This window comes from Antedon mediterranea, chromosome 1 (assembly GCF_964355755.1).
Source record: "Antedon mediterranea chromosome 1, ecAntMedi1.1, whole genome shotgun sequence".
NCBI lineage: Eukaryota > Metazoa > Echinodermata > Crinoidea > Comatulida > Antedonidae > Antedon > Antedon mediterranea.
The window spans coordinates 26,992,935-27,019,189 of record NC_092670.1 but is presented as its reverse complement, the minus strand read 5'-3'; the positions used below and the strand labels follow the sequence as shown (position 1 = coordinate 27,019,189).

At 33.8% G+C, this 26,255-nt stretch overlaps 2 protein-coding genes across 3 annotated transcripts in view; both read right to left on the bottom strand.

Annotated features, from left to right (window-relative positions):
* Positions 1-26,255, bottom strand: part of LOC140063611 (homologous-pairing protein 2 homolog) — a 111,986-nt gene that overhangs the window by 61,207 nt on the left and 24,524 nt on the right. For both annotated transcript variants that reach the window (XM_072110032.1, XM_072110031.1), the window contains exon 2: positions 24,775-24,869. In XM_072110032.1, coding sequence (XP_071966133.1) covers positions 24,775-24,869 — 95 coding nt within the window. The remainder of the gene's footprint in view (positions 1-24,774; positions 24,870-26,255) is intronic.
* LOC140050538 (uncharacterized) lies at positions 17,990-20,020 on the bottom strand. The gene has a single exon (XM_072095788.1). It carries the CDS (start codon positions 19,877-19,879, stop codon positions 17,990-17,992), a length of 1,890 nt encoding a protein of 629 aa, XP_071951889.1. The 5' UTR covers positions 19,880-20,020.

The following is a 26,255-nucleotide window of genomic DNA, read 5'->3' as shown; positions in this document are numbered from 1 at the left end:
AATAAACTTTGATCATGCGGTACTCCGATATGGTGCATATGTGTGTACTGTGTTGTGGTGGTAACCTCAGAGATATATCCTACAGCCAGGTGAATAACTCAATGTAATTTAGTAAGTATACAATGGTTGCACTAATCGCCATGTCTATAAAGCAAAATCAATAAAATGCCATACGCTTTAGGCCGTGTTTCTCGTTTATTTTTATCGTTTATACTGCATACCATTTATTATATAAAAAACGTTCACGATATTATATACACTCCACTCTGTACAGGGGTGTAAATAAATACGGCCTTGCTAACACGTGCACACGTGGACGAGGGCGGTAATTAACTGAAATGGAAAATGGTGTGTTTTTGGAGAGTGATGACGTCAGCATTCACACAGGGAACGAGCTAGACAATGTGATGCTGGTATAGTAGGAGTGCGTGTGTTTTAAAAATAACTCAGTTGTGGGTATTTTCGAAAGATTTTAAATCGTGTTTTCTTTTTTCTCTTGAATTCATAAATAGTAATTAAACTCTTAGCTCTTTCAATATAGTCTTATTTACACAACCATAATGCTAACCCTAGCTCTAGGCCTACTCTTCTTAATTAAAAGAGTCAGGTGCGTCGAATCCACGTCAAGCGACGGTTGTGGGTTGGTTGCATCATTTTTTTATTATTAAGTGGGTGGCTAGTCACCATATTCACCCCTAGATCCACCACTGATTCTACAGGCCTACTGCTGTATTGAAATAAATAATATAATATTAACTAGCCTAGGCCTAAATTAATACATAATATTTGTGGGTGCCATAAACACAATTTTGAATGTTGATAAACTTTTAACTAAAAATATACATGCACTATTCACGTCTTCACCTAAAATATATAGGGTTTGTGGTAGATCCATCGCTGGGCCTCATTCTGGCAGTCTGCAGTAGCATTGCTGCCTCTCTGTTATGGATTCTGGCTAGGCTAGGCCTACTTGTTCCTACCCTCGCTCCTTCCTCTACTTGCCTAGGCTAGCCACCCAGCAGGCGACTGTGTCCAATTCACAGAACACAATCTCATTCTTATTATCACTATCCATTATTATACAGTTGTAAAGAAAAGTAGGTTCAGCCCCTTGTTCTATATTTATGCCCGTTGAAGCTATTGTGCAATTGGAAAATTAAATGGCTTCTACAAAAAAAGCAAAATCGTATCTAGCGCATGTGCATTATCGGTTCATGTACATAGCTTATATAGGCTTGTGGCTAAATATTTCGATAAAAATGAGCTGGAAAAACGAATTTAAAAAACGACTTAAAAAAAAGTAGCATTATGTATTAATCATTTACGAATGAAACTGCAAAGCGGATAAGTAAATATCGAAATAGTTTTGGCTCAGAGGACGATTAACCACAAAATTCCTATCACCTCTGTACAAAAGTTTCCGCTTGTGACATCACAAGAGCTGTTTTCTATGCCTTTTGTCATCTCCAAAATGTACTATTACAGCCAGCAGTATGTAACAGTATTGTAATATAGTGCGTGTTGAGGTACTGACTTGTAATGAAGACTCTTACTCGCTTGACTGTCGTAACACATATATTGTTTATTCAATAATAGTTGATGATACAACAATGATTCAGTACAATATACAACTATAACTATAAGTATAAGGAACAGATGATTAGGTGATGCTGTCGGTGAGATGTGAAGTGTGTAGGTCTGCTTCTGTAGAAGTGGCTGTGAGGTGTGTGCTCCGTGAGGTGGCTGTAAGGTGTGTCTGGGCTCTTCTGAAACTTGGGGGTATATTGGCTTCGGTTCATTTGCATATGTCACTATGTCATCTCAGAGGTTACTGATTGGTCCTAAGTTGATCCAGGGGTGTTTAAGTAGAAGTGATTAACGGTATAATAAGGTATTTCTATGATGGATGACACTGTCAAATCTGTACTTAAATAGTGTCAATTTCTCCTGGTTTAACAATGGGAAAGGTCACAAAAAAGTGTTTTCTTTAGGGATTCTATTATAAACTAAATGGACATTAAAAACATCTGGACAAACTCTCCTCTGGACTTTCTGGGCCAAGTTCGTGAACTTATTTGAATTCTAATACAAAGGTTGATTTCTTAATTATAAAAGTATATCATTATATTACAGTATATACTACATGTTAAAGAATAAAATAAAACTTTTTGGAACCCTTTCATATCATCTTTAAATATTATACACTAATTTATAAGATCACAATTTCTTTTATAATATATTATTATTACTGCCTTTCCGCTGAAAAGTCTGCCGACATTTCCGCTTGGGCTGCTCCGTAAATCTCTTTTACTAGTTTCTTCCAGTCTGATCTTTCATTGGCTAGTTCTTTAAGTTTTTTCATGTCTTTCTTGGTTTTCAATTGTCCGGGATACTTAATGTCTGTATTATGCTTATAAAGGGTGAGTAGGTCGTTGCTGAGAGTTATTGGTAGGGTGGTTCTCGGTCTTCCTCGAAATTTTATATTGGTAGTGTTGCTGAAATAATAGCTTATTGCTGTGTTGGCTGGTGTACATGGGTCTTGTCTAAGTATGTGACCCAATAGTCTCCATCTTGCGTCGACTATTTCTAATGAAATCGGTTTTGTTCCTGTCCTTCTGTACAAATTTATGTTCGATATCCTGTCTGGGAACCTGATACCTATGATTTTGCGAAGTTGCTGTCTGTGAAATGTGTCGAGTTTATGTGCTTCAAGCTTCTTTTGTGAGTCCCCATGTTTCAGAGTTGTAGAGTAATATACTTTTAACTAGTGAGTTGTACAGCTTGATACGTATTTTTAATTTGATTTTATCTTTTCGAAGCCACATCGAGTTTAGTTTGGTCATTGCTACACGCGCTAGTTGTTTTCTTCTAATTATGTCTTGTCTGTCCCCAAGGAGCGATCCTACTTTTTTCGTGTTTCTCCATTGTTCTTGTATGTCCTCTTTTTCTCGTCTTACGATAGTGTGTTCTGTTTTTTCTTTATTTACATTTAAGTTGAAAGTTGATAAATGGCGTTCTAATTCGTTTACATTATGCTTGCTATTTAGACTCAAAAAATCTACATCATCAGCATATGATATCTCTTGAGGTATTTCTGTTTGGATAATTGTTCTGATTCCTCGTAGCGCAGACTCAAGGTAAACAGTGAATAAGACCGAGCTTAAGCTATCTCCTTGAGGGGTGCCGATGTTGGTTAGGAATATTGGCTGTTCTTTTGAACCTTTTATTTTTAGATTTAGTCCGGTTTCACTCAGCAGAAATCTAACGATCCTAAGTTCATCTTCGTCTATAATATGTTTGAGTATGTCGAGGAGTTTGTTTCTATCCACGGTGTCAAACGCGCTGGACATATCTATACCGGTTATGTAAATATTTATTTTTTCTTTTTGTGCTTTAGCTATAAGCCATCTATGTGTAAAAACAATATCACTTGTGCTTCTGCCTTTGCGAAACCCACTTTGGCTTTGTGGTAAGAATGCGTCTACTTTCGATGTAATTCTATCCAGTGTTATAAGCGATAGGCACTTGCGTATGGTGTTAAGTAGAATAACAGGTCGTAAATTCTTAGTTGGACCCTTTTCCTTACCCGGTTTTGGTAGTGCTATGAGTGTTCCTTTATTAATATCCACGAATTCATGTTTTGTAAATATTTGATTTAAAATGTCTGAAATCATTGGAGCTAGAACAGGGGAACCGTATTTTAGTAGTTCTCCTGGGATACCATCCTCACATGTTGCTCGACTGTTGTTTAGGCGTTTAAGACTCTTGGTTACTTCCTCTTCACTGATTTCTTTATTTAATGGCCTAGGATTTCCCTCAAATGAATCTATATTTCGTTTGCTTCCGTTGTAAAATTTATTTTCGAAGTGATTGCCAATTACTTTTGCTATTCCATTTGGTGAGGCAATAAACTTTTTGTTAGCATCAAACCCTTTTGGATTTTCAAATGGTTTTCTATTAAGATCTTTCACTGCTTTAAACATTTGGGCGCCCCCTATCGCTTTGTCGATATCCAAACTTTTCTGATCAAGTTCTTTGTTGCGTGTTTCAATTACTCTTTTTTGAATGTCATGCATGATTTTGTTTCTTTTTTGCTTTAATGATGTACGTTCGATTTCCGACTTGCAGTTAGCTATTTGTAGTCCAAGTTCTTTTTGCTGCGTTGATAGGCGTTGGGTTGTGTCATCGTATGTCCTTTTGTTGTAGCCGACCTTTTGTTTTGGTCCTATTGTATGTTTTGCAGCTGCCTTCACGACGCTTTTCAATTCCTGCCATGTAACGGTTGGCTGATCCGGTTTCACAACAACATCTATGCATTCTTTCAGTTTTTCTACGTATAAATTCCTAGTTTCTTCGCTTGTCACTAGCTTTTCACATGCAAATAAGTTAGTGTTTTTGTTAGTGTTTTGTTTGTTGACGCGATGCCATTTTAAGTTGAATGTTGTGATTACTATTCTGTGATCACTATCTAAAAGTGTTCCGTTGTATGACCTAGCGTTCTTTAGGAGAGTCTTGTATCTACTTTTACATATAATATAGTCTATTTGAGTGTACAGTTTGATCAGTTCTCCTTTGGAATTTCTTCTCTGTTGGGACCATGTAGTTATATGACGTGCTGAATGCTGAAACGCGCTGTTAGTTATGAATAAATTGTGTTTTTCACAGAAATCTATGAGTGTTTGTCCATTTTTTTTTTCGTTTTCCTCTAGAAAATGATCCCATATAATATAAAAAATATTAAAATTCATATTACAACAATTTATCAATTCATAATTATTGAAATTATTCGGATTTATTTTTTAATGGTTTTTTTCCACTTACACTTACAGTAATTTCATGTACATTTTTTAAAAATAATTTACTCCACAAATATTTATCAATAAAATCTTATGGATCTCTGGTAAAAAGGTTAAATTTTTGGCAAAAGATTGCTATTAAAAATGGAAACTTGTACGAGTGTACACTATATGAAGAATGAGACTATAAATATGTATTGTGGTAAAATGTAAAAATCCTAGTAAAAATCCTTGCTACAAACCTGGGGCATACAGCAAAAAATAATTCTTACACAACAGTTTTTAAAGATCTGAAAATAATTACGAAGTTTACCTACATAACCTATGAATCATGGAATTCAAGTGATTTTGTGACTAAAACAGGCGGTCTGCCCAATAGTATATTTGGTCAATTTACAGACAGTTTCCGGGAGCTTTTAATCTTGTTGCCATAAATCTTCAACTTCCTAGTAACAAAATATTTTTGCATATTCATAAAAAATTAATTTTAAATAATTTTTTAATTACTCCAATCCAATAAGTATTAATTATATATCTTCTTTTTCAAACATACACCTGTTTGATCATTTAAAAATGTGCTGCCTTTATAAAATAAATTGAAGCATCCTTTTATGAGCCATAGGAAGTGCAATGGTTTATAGCAGCAGTCTATTCTAGAAACAAGACAGTCATTGAGCCCAAGATCTTCAACACTACAGATGAGTACTACTGCTATAATCTGTGAAACCACAATAGAACAAGTTTGGCATGAATGAATCTTCACACCAAACTACTACATTTTCCAAGTAGGCATACAGTATTGTATACAGTAGTTAGTTGAAATAATTTCTACTCACACTAATACAATATACGATAGTATTTATTGTCATTTAAACAATAAGATAAAAATGAAGTTTGATTGGTTAAATTTAAAATGCAATTAGACATATGAATGCAATATATAAGCATATACTGTATATGTATGTTTTTCTTTTATTGTTTTATTGTTTGCATGGCGAAATCAATGGGTGTCACGAAACCTAAGATCACGAAAGCTAAGACCCCCTAAGACCACAAAACCTAAGATCCAAAACCTAAGATAATTACCAATAGTTCTCTTTCGCAACTGTTTTGTATTTTAACTCTAAATGTGTTAACCAACTTTATCCTGAATACCACACTTGAGAATTAGATTAAGAAGAATCAATAAAATCTATTAATGCTACTAAATTTTTCGCGCAATTTTACGTATCTCCTCCAAAACCACTAAAAGGTACGTGCTCACATTTGGCACACTGATGTGATAGGCTATGTTACTTTCCTAAATTTTTAAGATAAACACTACAAAAAGCCAAAAAATAGCAGTAATTTGACATCTCAGCGACCATGTTACGTCACTATATAAACTACACAACTTCCTCTGTTGTGTACCGCCATGGCTGGATCTACAAATACCATGCCGGGTCGCTAAATAAACAGTCTTTAGTTAACCGTATTGAATGATTGCGCCGTTTTAATTAATTACACCTATCCTTGGAACAGAATGTATTTTGTAAATCACAGTTTGGCTCAGTGAGCAAATCGCTGTGACCATTGATATCAATGCTTAATAGTAGGTTCGAGTTCAATCCGCGACATGTGTAATAATTAAGTATCAGATAAGCTAAAAAATCAAAACAAAACCAAAATGTAATTACAAAACTATCAAAAAAGATACAAAATAAATAATCAATAACGTTTTGGAATTTTATGGGAGGTTGTTGGGTGAGGGGAATATAAAAAACCATGAAATAAACAAAAATGTAAATTAAAAAAAAAAAACACACAATCCAAAAAAAAACCTAATCCAAATAAGTGTCGTGTTTCAGCTAAATATCAAATATCAAGGAAAAATACACCCAAAATGTTTGTGTCCGAGAGCATCATCTAATTTTGACTTTTTGTGTTGAGTCCGTAATCATTGTTATTATTCCAATACTTCACATCTTAATTTGATAACTTTACCAATTCATATTTTATCATTAAAATGTTTTAATCTCTGCCCTGTTCATGCTGTCATATTATTTATGTTGTGATTCTCTGTGTTTAGATAAGGATGCTTTAGACCAGGTCCGCCTTATAATATTAGCCAATCAAAATCGTATAATTTTTGGAGGGAAAATGTTATCCTCCTCTGAAGTCTAAAATTTGCATGTCCAGTATAAAAGTGGAATGTAATAGATATTAAAGAAGAAGAGAGAATAAGATCAGAGTAGATAAACGGAAAGATGATAAAGAAAATATTAAGGCTTGACTGGTAGTGGTAGAAAGATGTATTAATCGAATTACAAGGAATAAAAGTTCTAGTTGAGTTAAATATACTTTTTGTATGAGTTATCATTCAGTGACAGCTGTGTACGTCGCGTGGAAATATATACGCCTGAGAAAGCTCGGAACCAACTAAAATATATTCACTACATGGTGGCAGCGGTGAAAATTTTTGTTTAAGATACATGATTTAGTATCAAGAAGAAGAAGAAGAAGAAGTGACAGTGCCTACTCTACGGGCCTGTTAAATCAGTAACCAAAAAGTTAAATGGTTACAAAGATCTGGATTCCTAACAGTTTTTATACCGTGCGTTGTTTGGATATTACAACGAAGAAGAAGTACTGTTGAGCTCAAGACTGCTGGATATTCATCGGAGAGATATATATTCACCGAGATCTGAAAGAAGAAAACTGAAGTCTGAAGTAACAGAAGGAAGCCCAGTAAATTTTGAGAAGATTTGCAAAGCTGACTTTGTAAACTATTTTTTATTTCGAAAGTAAATTTTTGTACGGAGCGAACATGGAACGTTGTTTGTGACTTTGAAGTAAATTAATGTCTTATATTGTATTGCATTTAAAAATTTATGTGGATTTCATATTTTTACATATCTGAATGGAATCAAGGTAATACAAATACTTTTATAACATATTTTGTATACATAAGTTTACATATTTCATTAGTAAAAATTGTTATTAGCATGACAACTTTAAGATCGGGTAAAAATATAGATAAGACTATGTCAGACAAAGATACTAGGGAAGATATTGTTGACCAAGAAGAGGTTGACCAAGTCAATGAAATATATGATACAATGGCTAGGGATATTGATTTGCCCGAAATACCCGGCGGTATGCCTAAAGATATGATGCTCGAATATTTTCGAATGAAGTTCGAGGCCGAAAACAAAAAGTTAGAATACCAATTAAGATTAGAAGCAGATATAGAGCAAAGAAAAATTGAATCACAAGAAAGAGTGAAAATGATGGAATTAGAAAATAGGTCTAGCTACAGTAATGCTATAGTAGATGAAATGAAGGTAAAGGTTCCTACTTTGAAGGAATCAGATGATATTGATATATATTTTAGAACATTTGAACACTTGGCAGAAGCCACAGGTTGGGATAAGAATACGTGGTCCGCTAGGTTAGCACCTGAACTGTCTGGTAAAGCTAGGACAGCATATGCATCCTTAACCGTAAAAGAATGTGTAGATTATGATACCTTAAAGAAGGCAATCTTAGAAAAGTATGATGTGTCCGCAGAGACCTACAGATTTAAATTTAGAAATTCAGACAGAGTTAAAGATATGTCCATCAGGGAATGGCTGAATGAGCTCTCCCATTATTTAAAATGTTGGATGAAATGTGCAAAGGTAAAAGAAGATGATGCTGCAGGCATTATTGAAATGATTATAATGGAACAGGCACTTGATAAAATGCCTGAAGATCTGAGGCTTTATCTTAGAGATAAACAAGTAAATAAGAGCAATGATATGGCTATGATAGCCGATGATTATATAGCTAATAGAGGTGGCCATGGCTATTGGAATGCCGTAAATTCTGAAAATAAGCCTACGTATTATAAGGGCCAAGAAAATAGTAAACCTAAGAATAGTACGACTCAGAATAACCCTGGAGCTAGGCAGCAAGGATACAATAGGTATCGCGGAAGGGGAGGCAAATTCCATAACTATGGAAGAAATTTCCAACAGAGAGAACCTTGAAATGAATGGATTAATGGCCTATGCTTCAATTGTAAGGAGAAGGGACATAAAATAGGGAATTGTCCAGGGTGTATTACACTTAGGTCATAATGTGCCATTTGCAGGTCACATGGGTGTTGAGAAAACTAAAAGTAGGGTCCTGAACCAATTCTATTGGCCAGGTATATTTAAAGATGTGGTAGTCTATTGTAAAGTCTGTAAGGAATGCCAAAAGGTAGATAAGGGTAAAAGTAAAAGGAAACATACTTTGATACCATTACCGATTAGGCCAAATAAAAAAACATACTTGTTAAGCGTCACCGCCCGCTCCTGATTATCCAGCCGCCTCTCTTTTTATTTTTATTTTTTTTTACCCATATACAACGGAAAGTTCAGCGGCCCGGCCCGGCCCAGCTCCAGAGCAGGGCTCAAAATTCACGCTAGCAAACTAGCATTTTGCTAGTAGATTCTTCATAATTGCTAGTTGAAAATTTCAAAACTAGCAAATGTTTGCTAGGCTGGTGTAATTTTTGAAAAATACGTACTTCTTAGCTTAGCCACGCTAGCTAGCCACCGATCGCTCTATGTCGACAACGGCAATTTGGTGAAAACAATTGTTTCATTTACACGCCGCCGATTTACGTCAAGGAAACGCGAATAGCACCGCGAATCATGTAATGTGGTAAACAGCAGGCTTTTTCCCCAACACATTAAATCATGTGCATTTAGTACGTCGCTGAGGATTACATCTTCAGTCACGTGATTACAGAATACACGATTATCAATTTAGGGATTTAACGAAATAAATATTTTGCCTACACAGTGGTCGAAGCGCGTTTTTTATAGGTTCGTAAATAGGAAACACCCCATACATAATGGGCTCTACCAATTTTGTTTACGATGATCTCGCGCTCGAGATCGGCACACCACGAGGTCCTGTTGGGCGATGGGCCCGGCGATGCGTTTTCTTATGCCTGGTTTACCTGTGGAATAATTACACACACTTTTCGCATCACAACTTTAAATACTGATTTACACAGCAATTGGCAAAGGATTCATAAGAATGAATACGTTGAATAAAAATTCACTTAAGAAATGCCGTAAGCTGTTTTCAAAATCAGCCCACTATTTAGTATTATTGAGACCAACATCATGCTTCTCCTCGCGATAGGGAATTTCCTGGATAGATGAGTCGAGCAAGAGACGGCGGCGGACCATGGCCGATGAGTGAGGCGGGGGTGGCAGCTTGGACGGATTAGCCTAGGGCCTACAATTTCGCTCGGTGGCAATTAAATTTAATGTTTTAATTACGTCTGGATATAAACAATACAAAACTCAATTTTGTCATCGGAAATAATATTTCATACAGTGTCAATTTTGTTCTGTTTCGCATTTTAAAAGATTGACGTTTCGTCCTAAAAAAAAAGTGGGCCAAAACGTCCATCGCACAAAATTATACCTCCATAAAAAGTAAAAAAAAAAAAAAAAAAAAACCGCCCCCCCGCCCCTGAAAATTTATGAGGGTGTGACGCTTAACAAGTATTTTTTTTTATTTGGCCTTATAAGTACACCATTTAAACGTATAGCGATAGACATTGTTGGACCCTTATCTAGAACAAGCCGTAATAACAAATATATGCTTACTATAATTGACTATGCTACAAGATATCCGGATGCTATCCCGTTACCCAATGTTAGAGCTGAAACAGTAGCCAGGGCTCTAATAGAAGTCTTTACTAGAGTAGGATTACCCGAAGAGATTGTACATGATCAAGGAACTAATTTCATGTCTTCAATTATGCAATCTATATGTAGTATGTTGGGGATTAATCAATTAAAGACTACAGTGTACCACCCCAAAGCAATGGGCTTGTTGAAAGATTTCACGGTACATTGAAAAATATGATAAGAACACTTACAGTTAAGCAAAGAAAAAATTGGGATAACTACATACCCCCCTTTCTGTTTGCATACAGAGAAGTTCCTAGTAAAGCGACGGGCCATTCACCTTTTAAATTGCTTTATGGTAGAGAGGTGAGGGGACCCTTGAGTATACTCAAAAGTAATTGGGTAGAAGATGAAGAAACATCTACTGATGTTATCAAATACATGTTAGACATAAGAGAAAAAATGGAGGAATTAATGAAAGATGCTAATGTAAACAAACTTGAACAATAAGAAATTATGTCCCACAATTATAACAAGAATGCTATTGATAGAAAATTTGTAGAAGGGGACAAAGTGTTGATATTCCTTCCAGTAGGAAATAGTAAGTTAGACAGTAAATGGCAAGGCCCCTTCACTGTTACAAAAAAGGTCAATGATGTAAATTATGAAATATACATAGGAGGTAGAAGAAAAGAAAAACAAATTCTACATGTTAATATGTTAAAGAGATGGTATGATAAAGTAGAAATAAGTAAAGATGGTTATTATGTAGTAACAAATGTTCAGTCGATAGAAGAAGTAGACTTAAATGAAACAGTCCATGACAATGAGTTAGATAGTGAAATAGACATAGGATTGTCTTATCATCAATCACAAACATGGAGAGATGTTAACGTTAGTAGTAATTTAAATGATACACAAACTAAACAATTAACAGAATTGTTAAAGTACCAACAGAATGTATTCTCGGATGTACCAGGTAGAATTCACTTGGTGACACATGAAATTAAGACTAATGGTGAAATGCCTATAAGGCATAGGGCATATAGAACGCCCCAAGCATTAAAGGGTAAATTGAAAGAAGAATTAGATAGTATGTTGGCTATGGGTATAATAGAACCTACAGTTAGTGCCTATGCTGCACCTATTATTGCCCTGGCCAGAATCAAATTAGAATGGTGACAGATTTTAGATCACTAAATAAGACTACACAATTTGACCCTTATGTTATGCCTCGCATAGACGAAATGTTGGATGAGGTATCATCCGCAATATACATAACTACGTTAGATCTAACTAAAGGATTTTACCAGGTGCCTCTGGATCCTAAGACCAAAGACAAATCAGCATTTATTACACAATTTGGACAGTATTGTTACAATGTACTTCCATTTGGTATGCAAAATAGCTCTAGTACTTTCCAAAGATTAATGGATAAGGTATTACAAGGTACTGAGGGATATGCTAAGGCATATATAGATGACATATGTATTTATAGTCAAACTTGGAAAGATCATATTTTTCATTTGAATGATGTATTAGAAAGATTAAGTAGTGCTGGATTGACAGCAAAGCCTTTGAAATGTAAAATTGCCTATGCATAGGTAGAATTTCTGGGGCATAAGATTGGTAATGGAGAAATTAGACCCATGATTGATAAGGTTGAGGCTGTGGAAAAGTTCCCCAGACCTTTGTCTAAGAAACAAGTCCGATCATTTCTCGGATTAACTGGCTATTACAGAAAATTTGTACAGAACTATGCCGATATTGCTAAGCCATTGATCGATTTAACTTTAAAGAGTAAAAGTAATACCGTTAAGTGGAATGAACAATGTGAAAATGCCTTTGTAACTTTAAAGAAACGACTTACTGATGATAATGTATTAAAAGCCCCAAATTTTGATAAGATGTTTTTATTGCAAACCGATGCCTCAAATTATGGCATAGGTGCAGTGCTGAGCCAAATAGATGGTGAGGGTAATGATTATCCCATTGTGTATTTAAGTAGAAAGTTATCTGTACATGAGCAGAGATATTCTGTGCCAGAAAAAGAGTGCCTCTCTATTGTTTGGGCTATCAATAAACTTAAGTATTATCTGTATGGTTGTGAATTTCAAGTTCATACTGACCACCAGGCATTGAGATGGATGGACTCAATGAAGGGGGCAAATGTTAGACTTATGAGATGGGCTCTGTTTTTACAAGGATATAAATTTAAAGTTATTTACAAGAAAGGATCATTAAATGGAAATGCAGATGGATTAAGCCGTGCATAAATATATTATAGAGGTGTTATTAGTAGATAGTTTAAAGTAAAATGGTTTTAAATGTTAAATTTTTGGAAAGATTGACACAATCTTTTTCCCAAAAAGGGGAATGTCATATTATTTATGTTGTGATTCTCTGTGTTTAGATAAGGATGCTTTAGACCAGGTCCGCCTTATATTATTAGCCAATCAAAATCGTATAATTTTTGGAGGGAAAATGTTATCCTCCTCTGAAGCCTAAAATTTGCATGTCCAGTATAAAAGTGGAATGTAATAGATATTAAAGAAGAAGAGAGAATAAGATCAGAGTAGATAAACGGAAAGATGATAAAGAAAATATTAAGGCTTGACTGGTAGTGGTAGAAAGATGTATTAATCGAATTACAAGGAATAAAAGTTCTAGTTGAGTTAAATATACTTTTTGTATGAGTTATCATTCAGTGACAGCTGTGTACGTCGCGTGGAAATATATACGCCTGAGAAAGCTCGGAACCAACTAAAATATATTCACTACAATGCACGTTGTCACTTTCTAAAGCGCACCCCAAATCCAGTATTGCTTTCATTTTGTAGCTTACAGATATTTCAAAGTAAAGGAAAAGTCTGTGTATAACAAAATCAATGGCTGTAAGTAGTCCCGAATTGTATTGTTGACAATTTTACAACAAAAAAACAATTTGTCAGGGGCCGGGAAGCGATTTCTTATTTCGTACATTCGTTTCGTATGTAAAAGATAGCCGAACTACTTAAGTTCCTAAATATAACTAAACCTAACCATCTAAATAATCTCTCTTGCTCATCGGATTCGAACCCCATACATCAACATGTAAAGTCCATAGCCTAATCCACTCGACTACACAGACGCCTCAACAGAAAAATCTTTGTATAGCGAATTGTTAGCTCATTTCTAACATTAGCTTTAGACATGATTAATGAATATTCAGGTTTATTTTGTGACATCTCATGAGGGGTCCCAAAATTATGTACAAACAAAAATATATTGGCCGGGAAAAGTACGCTACGTTATTATACATAAAAATCATGCCATGCGAATTATTATTACCGGTAAGGCAGACAAACCGAGTGGACCACACTTTAATTACAAAAGTAGCAAAAAAATTGCAAAATATCAAAACCAGTGAAATTAAAATAAATTGTAAATGAATAAACTTAATTCGTGGTTCCGCAGCAGTGTATTTTTCATTCGATTTTTGTCCACTTTTTTTTTTATCTCTACGTATCAAATAATTAATACACCACAAAAAACACCCAAAATAATATAGTCTGGCATTTTTATACTTTCGTTAGGCCTATGCGTTTGCGCGCATCATCTAATTTACACAGCACAATTTTTCTTTAGCGTCTTTTATTTTCTGGTCAAAAGTAAAGTCAAAGTTCCATATCCACTGTACTATTGTTTTAATTTTTAGCCTACATTTACAGACGTTTTTCTCATGCAAATTTTGCATACTCTATGTTTAATATTTTGTTTCTATGGAACATCAAAAGAGCAACATTAATAGAGGACTAAAAACTATGTGTAATCCCTCTATTTAACTTATTTTTTGGGGAAAATCATATTCAATTCAATATATTTTGTCACTTTCAATACAAATAAAATGTTACTGTTGATACTTTACACGGTTTTGTTAGCTTTAGGAATAAAATTGAAAAATTCATCATATCCCCTTTAGGTCGCCCTTATGACAAGGCCAGGGTGAGAGTAGTGATGCTGATTTTAAGTTCAATTAATATTCTTAGAAAATAGTAAAGTATCAGCAGTAACATACAGTATTACAGAATTTTTAGTGACAAATTGACAAAATATATTGAAATCAAACGTGCATTTCACCAATAAATGCATTAAATGTAGACGCATTCCATCAAGTTTTTAGCCCTCTATTATTGTTGCTCTTTTGGCGCTCCTTAGAAACGAAAATATTGAAAGTTGAGTATGCGAAAGTGTGCGAGAAACACGTCTGTAAAATCACCAATTTTTATTTATATTTATTTGTTACTTTTTATGTGGATCTCTTTCATAAAAGTACTTATGAGGCCTAATTCTAAGGTGTGGTATTCAGGATAAAGTTAGTTGAATTAATTTGGAGTCAAAATACAAATGCAGGTGCGAAAGGAAAACACGCCCTGAAACCAACGCAATGGAGTAAATATATATCAACAAACAAATTGTCAAGTTTGTTTGTTGTGAAACAAAGGTATATATTTACTCAACGGGCGAAAATATTGTGAGTTTATTTCTGTTTGTGATAAGTACTTGTAATTAAATTTATGGCAAAAAGCATTAATAAATGAAACCTACTATGTTTAAAATTGTGTATAGATAAACAATTATTGTTTTTAAGCTGTCGTATATCTTAGAATTTGTAATCTTTTCGGTTTCGTGATCTTTAGGTCTTTGGGGATCTTGGCTTTCGTGATCTTAGGTTTTGCGACACTCCGAAAACATGTTAATTCTTTCATGTCTCGAAATGAAATGATGATGGTGGTTTGTGGGCAGGCTCCCTCTTGAGGGCATAGTTCATGGACTATACCATTTGTGGAGAGGGGGATTCAATGAAAACTTCTACTTTTCGAGGAGAAAGGCTATTGTTGTTTTATCCAAGTAAGCTAGGTATGAAATAGACTCAATATGTTGGTATAAAGTTTGCAATCAAGACAGAACGATCAAAGTTATATTGATCGAAACGTAGAGAAACTCACCAGTTCTTTTCAAAACTAATATACGTAGTGTACCGCAAACTTTATATCAACATAATTTATCTATTGTTTTAATGGTTGTTAATATATCTTTCTCGATACAGTATTAAAAAAAAGTATACAAGTAAACAAATATAGTATAATTTTATCTATTAATATTTAAAGATACTGTATAATAAAGAAAACATAGAAATAATAAAAAAACTTCCTACAAATATCAATCCATGAGCAATGCATTCTGGTATTTATAGGGGGCCGCATACCTAATATTAGAATCGGCTATTTGAAACTGTTTGAAGATGAAAATATAAACACAATATAGGTCCACATAGCATTTATTTTTACATGCATTAAATTGAGAAACTTGAACAATACATTTATTTTATTTAAATAAAATAAACAACAACTGATTTAATTTTTGAGTATTACACTCTCTCTTACTGTATTCTTTACCGGTTTGTTTTTACATTTAAAAAATGTATCATCATACACTATAGGACAGGAAAGAGTTAAGCAATAAATCCATATCTCAAATGACCATCCATTTTTGGCTAGCCTTCATTGTTTTTTTAAAATAAAAGTACAGTAATTTATTCACAGTATTAAAAGCCATATAATAATAAGAGACAACAATGACATCACTGCTTGAGTCATAATCTTTAAACATCTGCCTTAAATTACCTACAATTGAAATATTAAACGTAAAGTAAATCCAAATATACTCGAAACAAATTGTATCTATAATTCAAAAAGGATCTGAAAAATTCAAAAACTAATTGGGATACTGTATACATACTATTTAATCTCATACAAATATCTCATATAAATAATTGTATTATTTGTAAATAATAGTGGAAAAACATTGCATTGTTCACAGTATTGACATTAGCATTCACACGCACAGATTTAAGCCGATCAGACATCTATTTCATTTTATTTTTATTTTTATTTTATTTAATCGAAACCAACAGCGATAATTACCGCCACTAACAGGTTTGATACAAAAAAAGCCAGGACTGCTTAAAGCACCTTGATTGGTCCTAACATTGATCAAGGGCTTCTCTCGTCCAGTGCCCACCTTGACCAGCGGTCTGAGGCAGATACTAGATGCAGGGGCTGCCATAGAGTCAGCAGTGCTGATTTCAAATGCCTAACGGGACCCCAGCTCCGTATACAGCACCCGTTAATCCCAGATGGTCTTCCATCCAAGCTCTAACCAGGCCCAACGTCGCGTAACTTCGGTGATTCGACGTGGTAAAGCCGTATGTTTGATTAACTCTCTTACACCTCTGTTTTAATTATAAATTTGATAATTCCCATGTCCAAAATGTTGTTTAATTGATCATGGTCTATTTTGTTCAGTGAAAAATCCCAAAACTAACAATCAACAAGAATGATCAGCATTGCATATTTTATCATGTTTGCATAGTAATTTGTATTTTATAATATTCTATAACTATGCGGCATTTCAAATTGCAATCAAAGAAATGGCCGTAATTAAATAAATTAAAAGTAATTGCTTTAGGATTCTTATAAAAGACTAATTAAGGATTTGGTAAAGTAATTACTAAAATACATACTGTACAATATATATTAATTATATGTATTGCATAGTGACATTTTTCAAATTAAAGCAAAATGGTTTTTTTCTTTTTGGTTTTTTTTTAAAACCATATTTAATGAGGGTGATCCATCCAGCTAATGCTGATCATTAGGGACCCTCAGAGGTTCACAAAACAAACATATACACAAGATGCTCTACATAAACAAAGTCTTCTTACAAGTCTTTGGGAGTGGAATTGGAAAAAATCCTGACATGTGACGGGACTTGAACCCAGGACCCTTGGAGTGGTAGAACTGTTGAATTTCTCAACGTTTCGATCAATATGCTTTTATCATCCTCAGGAGTGAGAATGCACAAAGTCCAGGAGACAATGCTATTGGTTTTAGTTTGCTTTTCACACCTATCAGAAACAATGCTCTTCTATAGCCAGTTTCCATTCACTATTGTTCATGAGAAAGAATGCTCTGCTATAGCTATAGTTTCACACTGTGTGAACTTCCCATTGTTTCTGGCTTTCACACCAGTCCCACCCTTTTCCAATAAGTTTCCTGGACTTTCTGCATTCTCACTCCTGATAACGATCAAAGCATATTGATCGAAACGTTGAGAGAAACACAACAGGTCTTTTCAAAACTAATATACGTAGTGTACTGCAAACTTTATATAAACATTTGATTTCACCATGCAAACCTTCAAACAATACATAAAGCAAAATGGTAAAATCTCATGTGCATTGTGCAATTTTTTGGTTTACTTTCATTTTTTCTTTTTTGCCTTATTAAATACAAATTTCATACTAAAAATAACATTTACATGCTTCAATTCAATTTATTACGGATTTTACAAAACAAACAATAACACATACATCACACATGCTAGACCCAAGGGACTCCTACAGCGAAATCAATCGCTTTCGATGGGACTGTATCTGTAGTAAATGGCGAAGAACTAACAAAATTAATGTAACTACTTATTGTTTATAGAACACTAAGTAGGTAAAGTAATCTTTCCAGGATGTAAAATTTCTGAGTTTGATCTCCTAAATGGGAGTCCACAAGGTATATTACCATTACAAGAGCGTGGAGGCGGTATTGGAGGAATACGCTGTAGTCGTGCCTGTCGACCTAAATTAACATAATAATGATCCTTATTTTGATTGTCACAAATTCTATTAGCAATTTCAGAATTTGGTCGTCTAGGTGCGGGAAGCGGTGGTGGAATATCTTCCTCAGCGAGTTCACTAATATCAATTATCGCTTCATTTTCTGTTTCAATAATTGTTTCAGTTTTAACAAATGTTGTATCTGTAATAGTTGAAGAAACAGTATCTTGATTTTGGATTACTTCAAAGGCATGTAAATTTGGATCACTTTGGCTTAAAGCAGCAGTCAGATTTGGCACTTCAATTTTTACCTTTAAGTTTGCGTGAACTGGAGGCATCATGGTATGACTACCACGCATGAAATTTTTAGAGGGTTGATCAATGTAAAGGCTTCGGTGTCTGGAAACCGATTCCACATTTTCATAGTCTGTTTCGTATAGCACACTTTGTCGATTAATCACAGAGTCTGAATAGCGGCGACCTCGCAGCTTAATGGCCTGGTTAGTTATATCCTCTGATTTCTGGTCTTTTAATTGGTTTTTAAGATTTTGTCGTTCTTTCTTTAATTTTGAATGATACCATAAAACAACTATGGAAAAAACAAAAAGGATAATACAAGCCATCATTGGACCAACCAAAATACTAATATGTTGCATATCCATAGTTGTTGCAGATTCATCTACATTGTTTGGGGGTGATTTTGAAGCAATTAGCGATGGTGAAACAAATGTAGTAGTTGAAGCTACAGATGTTGACGGTTTTGCTACCCTTATGGGTTCAATTGTCGTGACAGTGGGTGCATTTTTCATCGTTACGATAGCTGTAGCATTTATACTTAAGTGCCATCTATCGGTTACTTGGCATATTACTTTATATTCTCCTATAACTCCTTTGATATTTTTCATGCTCAGGCTTTGACTGTTATTAGCAAGGAACATACTAGACGGTTGCAGAGCTCCCTCAATATACCAACGGTACTCAATAATTTCCCAAGATTGAACCATAATACATTGAAAAGTTAGGTCATCACCATAGTCGATAGCTTTATTTGATGGTGATATTAGAACTGGTAATTTAGGCAGATCTGGTAAAAGGGTACACGACTCTGGAGCAGACAAAGCAGCAATATTTGTTGAACAGAATTGAACAGAATTTTTATTAGATTGTTCAGTTTCTTTAAGCAGAACGGTACCATTCTGTAGATTAAGTACACTTAGAGTACGGTCAACATCTGGCCAGCTACTGTGAGCAGAACGAGTAGCCGATGGATTTGGCTTAAAATCATCGAGCATACTTTCGCAGCGAATAGTTGCTTGTCCAGAGGGCGTCAACAGCATTTTAGAACCATTGTAATGTTTGCAAGGGGTATATCCTTCAATAGGAGGTTCAATGACGTTTAACACTATAACGTCTGAATGAATTTCAGGTACATTACCATCTTTCAAAATGCACTGAAACTGTCCAGTATCTTCCTCAGTTACATTTCTAATCATTAAAGAATATCGCTTTCTTGGCTTATCAATTTCTACAGATATTCTGTCTGTTGGTGTACTAGACAACAGAATATGGTTCTTACTCAAACGACGTGGATCATACAATTTATACCATTGGAACTGACGCTCTGATCTGGATGAGTTTGTTCCAGATGCAATGCAGGACATGGTAACTGTTTCACCAGTGAAAGCAATAATGTCGTTTGGTTCTACACGCCATGTAACAGCACCGTGACTTTCATATACAAACGTTACTATCAAAAGTTGTATTAGTACATACATATTTTCAATACTTCTAAGAATCCAATTAAGAGTTGGCTAATCAAACATATTAAATCCTGGATAAATTCAAATACTGTAAAGTGTAATGGAGTTCCAAAACAGCAAATGGTCCAAATTACATGATATAATTTCACAGTTGGTAGTAAGACACTGGATTGGATAATCTTCAATGAGCAGAGAAACGAAATGATAAAATGTTGCAATAACGCACACTTTTATGAGATACACATGCAACAACGCTCTACTTGTCAGTTACTAAGAATCACTTTAGTTATAGCATAGTGTATCGGAAGGAAACTCTTAGAGTTGATGGCAAGACTGTGTCTTAGTCATGGTACATCAGCTGATTGGTTCATCCTGTGGGGGCGGGAATGCACACAGAAATATGTGTGTATACTGGACACAATTTGATGTTTAAAATTTACTATGATGTCAAAACAAGATAACAAAAACTATGTTTTTTTAATTCATTAAAAGTTACAAGGACAATCAATCTGTGTACAATTCATCTATTCAGTGACAGACGAATACTACAAGCTACAAACAATAGGAATATTTATAAGGTTGTCACAATGAACATTATTTTTGATAGAATAGAACTGAAGATGTACAGACCCAGATGATGATGTGGGAGTCCATGACCCATCTAATGTTATTAATTCAGATAAAATCAAAACAAATGATTATAAAGTATAATTTTTTTGGAAAATTAGCTCAATTCAATAAACATCCTGTGTTTTCAATTGAAAATATGAGATATTTGTACTGTATGTAGGCACATTCTTGTCATTCATTAATACACATTTCTGCACCATCTACTGTATTTTTTATTTTCCCACTATTTCTATTGCGATCAACATGGAGCTGCTTGCTGAGTGGATGGAAGCAGCAGGTTTGTGGTGATTATACTGAATAATAATTTAGTACAATGGTGTGAAAAAAAGAAATAATAAATTAAAAAATTTAAAAACCATGTCCACTTGTTTTTGTGTTCTGTCACCTTCACCTTTTTCGAATAGCCTAGCTTCCCACATTGCCTTCGACATTGATTCAAGATGGAAGCAATGATTATTACTATTAATATTATTGAATAAATACAATACCAGATCCCCCACCACCTAAAGAGTGTGTAAAAAACTGTAATAATATCCCATAATATTAACCCCTGTATTGAGCATAAACATTAATTAAAGTATAAAATTCCAGTAGGCAAAAACAAATTAAATCTTCACTACTTTTTTTTTTTTTTGGTCCCTTTTTTTTTTAATTTATACACTTGGTTTTACCAAATAGGCAACACAGTTACAGTTTGACAATAAAGTGTATATCATATCTAAAATGTTCAAGACAACAGTAATAAAACATGTCAATTTTAGATTTTAAAAATAAAAAGTTTATAAAGAAACATCAACAAATATATATAATGAAGAAGTACTTTTGTTGAATGTTAATCAATGTCATTTTCATATAAACAAGAAATATTGTCTTGTCAATTGAAATGGTTAATTGCATTTCAATAAAATTTAAAAACCTGAAACAGCTGTCATTAGAATCAATTAATTTCCTGTTGATGGTTTTCACTAACTGTAGGCCTACTCTCTCAGCCATTTTTCTTTCAAAATAGGTAGCATTTAATTGTCTGTGTGAACCTTTTTTACAGTGAGCAATCAAATCAACATTAAGCGTAAAAGTAAGAACTACTGTATTGCATGACTGTTCTACTAAAATAGCACATTTAAAGGTTTAGGTTAGGTGTCAATCAATCAAATAAACATACCGTATATTTCGGTGTATAAGTCGCACTTTTGACACGCAAATTTGACCTCTAAATTAAGGGTGCGTCTTATACACCGAACATAAATGCCTCACCACACAGATTGTACATATAGGCCTAGCCTAGCTAGGCCTACTAGGCTATCGTCACCTCGTTTGCTAGGCCTGAGCTGAGTAGGCTAGGCCTAGGCCTAGCTACAGTAACTAACTAACGTAACGGCAACCTGCTTCTGCCTAGTTTTCAAGGCATTTTAGCATGATGTTATACTAAATATGATGAAAAGATTTGTTCATTATGGCGATAAAATTTCATTTGTAAACGTTTACGTACGATTGGAATAGGCCTAGGCCTAGTATTTATCAAAGAACTTGTTCTTTGTATTTATTTATACAGTAGTTATACGCACGATCGCCGTACCCCCAGCGCAAGCCCTCTTGGCGGCGCGCCACATGGTGTACGGTATTCGACTAGTATATTCTCCAGGTGATTATAGCATGGACCTAGCGTACACACTTCAATTCTCGGATACATACATAGATACTAATCGAATACGATTGTCCGTGAAAACGTGCGCCCTCTCGAAATGATCGAGCGAGGCTAGCCCACACGTACATGTTACACACACGGTCATGCACTCGATGTTGAGGCTGTTGAGGCTTGGCGCGGCCGAGCCTAGGTAAGAAAAAAACCTAAATAAAGGACGCCGTTGCAGATATAACAAAATATATTATTACAATAATATTGATTACAATTTAAAAAAACATTGTTTTGATGAAATATAAGGTGCGTCTTATACACCGACGATATAAAAAATACCGATATTTTACTCTCAGTTAGGGGGTGCGTCTTATACACAGGTGCGACTTATACACCAAAATATACGGTATATTTCTCTCTAAAAATTTTATATATAAACGATAGATCAGGAATTCAAGAAAGAGTAGTATTATTCTCTCCTAAAACCAGATTATATTTAGTCCTAAATCATTCTGAAATTCAAAAATGTTGAGACGCCCTAGTTTTAATATATAATTGACTCTAATTGACTTTTTTTAATATTGAATAGATGAAATTTATTAAAGTAGAACATGAAATTACCTTAATACTGATATACTGTAGGCAATATGATTTTTAAAGATACATAATAATCAAACTAATTATCAACTAGATTTAATTTGTCACTATGACGAATTAAAGGTTACAGATGCATTGATTTAAATAAAGATATATTGATTTTGTCATAATCTTTAATTATTTATAATATATGAAAGATATGATCACTGCACATCGAGCCACTTGAATAAAACAACAACCCAACACGTATATGTCATACCACTCTTGTTACATAATAATAAAGACAAAGTTTCTCTCGATTTCATTATAAATCAGGCGTATAGTTTATACACTTGCAATACGGACATAAAAAAATCGTATTTTGTTTTGTTAACTTACATGTGTGTAGCATGTCACTTTTGACATGCTCGTATAACGCAATTTCGAGTTGAAAAGTGAATAAAATATGATGAAATTACTAAAGAGAGGTTGTAAAACAGAAATCGGGCAAAAAGAGTGCGCATTAATGTTTAACGCATAAATTTGCCTGAAACGTACTCTAACTACATCGAAAATCAATTTTGAAAATTGTAAGCATGCGTACCAAATTTGGTTTAACTACGATACATGCTTATGAAGATATGATTAAAAACGTGATTTCGTTAAATCATGCGTAGCCGCATAATTTTTGATTGCGCATCGTGAAAACATAACCAAATCGATTCCTGGCCATAAGGAATATACGAAAATTGACTTAACTAGATGAAATTGATCTCAAGATAATTAAGGGACAAAATATTGCTATGGAAAGAATAAACAAAATCTAGATTCTGACAAAATCAATAAGATGCATGATAATGCATATAACCTAATTATGGAAAGAAGTAGACTTTGAATTGATATTTGAATAAACCAAATTTAAAGCCAAAGTCATGGGTGTAATTATGCTGGTTCCAGCCATTCAAAGCACCACCTAGAATTCTAAGCAACATCCATTTTGTACTAAGTATATTTGCTTTATTTGAAAGTTTTTTCAAAACCAATTAAATTAAAAGCGAATAATAAGTCAAGTTCAATAACTTACTTGTGCTTTGAACGTACACGCTAATTAACTATGTAAAGCAGACTGGCAACATTACGCCTTTTTTTATGAAACAGAGACAGGAACAGTTAGATTTAATCATCAAGCATCAAAATTGAACTGGTTCAACTACAATCAAATTGACCGTTGAAACAAGTGAGGCACACCCAAGAATAGCAAAATAATATTTGTGCAAACATTTTACCTTCAAATGGGCAAGTCTGTAAAAATTTATAATCCAGTAATGATGTGCAAACATCACGCCGTTAAATGTAAAAAGGTTTTGATGTTAAATGTGCACAATTCTACCAATGTGAAAATCAATTTGTCACAATAAAAAAACAGCTTAGATTCCAGTTTCAGAGTTCAATGTCCTATGCTAAATTAAAATCTATTTTTTTGTTATAGGACAACATGAATTACAATAGCTAAATTTTGTTTTTTATAAATGAATAATTAATGTGATGCATCTTGTTAAGAATTATTCCATGGTGAACAGACATGAAATAATGTATTTGTTTAAGTTGGAAAATGTATGAAAATTGAACTGCAAATTAATTGGCAGAGTGGAATGATTTTCTTAAATAATAAAATACTACTACAATAGTTTTATATAAAATTTCTGGGAAGTAACAAAATAACACGTTTACAAAAACACTGATGTAAATCATTATAAAAAAAAATAGCATATTAGTATTTTGCTGAGTTCCATTTGAATGCAAAACACATTATGCACTTAATAAAGCATAATATAAATATTTGTTCGAAAGGAAATAACAGTAATTGGCAATTGAAAAGAATTTGGTAGTACTTGACATGTTAATAGGTTTCTGTGGTCAAATTATATTGATAGTGTTGATTTTGTAGTATCTATCTAGTGTGATTTTTGTTTATCTTTAGGAAAATAGTAACAGTATTTTAGTATTGTTTTTTTATTCAAAGTTTGTTTCCACTAAAAATTTTACGTTTAAACTCTAAAATACTTACAGTTTTCCCATACTTCTGGTGTAAATTGCTAAATATATCAGTTCCACTGTATGGTCTGTTTTGTTTATTTAAATATTCTAAAATTGCATTGGCAGCTAAAAAAGAAAAGAAACAATACCAAATTTAACTAAAGAAAAAACAATTAAAATAATTGCACTAGTAGTACACGGGTAACCGTAGTACACTTTTTAACATAGATCAGACTATCTTTATTAGGGTTAGGTTTTCAGGTGCAGCAAACAATAACAGATTTAATACCATAAACTGAACCAACCCTAGTCTGACCTATACCCCTTTGCCATAACCGAGCTAAAAACAATCTGTCGTGTCCAGAAAATGTTCTATTAGCACTTGACTACCCAAGAATGACACAGGTTGCTTGTATTACAGTGCCAAATGGCAACCCCTGTGTTAAAGCTCAGGTACATGCATGAATTTTAAATATAATATCTGGTTATTTCTACATAAATCAAATATTTTTAACTGAAATCAAGACAAAAGAACATGAATTTCCCTTAATATAGTCAAATACAAATTTTGGCAAAATTCTGCCATAAAAACCAGGAAGTAGTTAGGTAGTTGAACCTAATGTAATAACATGTCTGGTGACTCCCTAGAAGGTGAAAAAAGATGGTGGATATACGGTGGATAATTTTTGCTTTAGCATGAAAATAAAAATCTGAAGTTGAATCAAAATACCAGAAATGTCAAATTCAAGTTATATTACCTATATTTAGTCATCTGATAACATTTTTTGACCCACCGTTTATTTTTCATAGTTTTTTAAATTGCCTCTATAAGAAAGTGCTTATTTTTAACAAGCTTGTGTAACACAAATAAAATCCCAAAAATTATGAAACATAGGGGAACTATAGGTCGATACTTATTGGAATGTATGATCAATAGAAATTTTTTGCCCGCACCTGGCCTTTAATCTAAACGTAATCAAAATATCACCCTCTCACACATGAAGAGACACACTAGCAACTGTCTGCTCACATCATTATACCTGACAATAAAAAATACTGTGTATGTACTTAAATAATATTTCTTGAAATCAAAAAAATAATAACCATACTTTTATTTAATGAAAAAACAAAAGAAAAAAACATTTTTTTTTTTTGGTCATTGTATGTAAATTAGATATAGTGAAGATTGCAGCAATCCGGGAAAACCTACAAAGGACTGTTAACACTGCGAAAGGTCTTGGGTTTACATGATGCTAAATATACTTTGCATCATTTATAGTAATGACATAACAACTATGATCATTTTTTAACCACGCAAACGATGTAAATGAATTGCATCATCTGTTGGCTAATTGGCAAATGCATGAAATAAAAAGTTTTTTAAATAATAATTGCATAAAGTTCATTTTTTTAGTAATTTATTACTATAAAATGTTATTAAACTTGACTACAAAAAACAGTCCTACTATAAACCCGGAGAACGGCTGAAGCACTCGGACCGCCCATGGTACT

What these genes read in the sequence shown, in the direction of transcription:
- LOC140050538 (XM_072095788.1), bottom strand. Translation starts at nt 19,879, where the DNA reads ATGTATGTACTAATACAACTTTTGATAGTAACGTTTGTATATGAAAGT.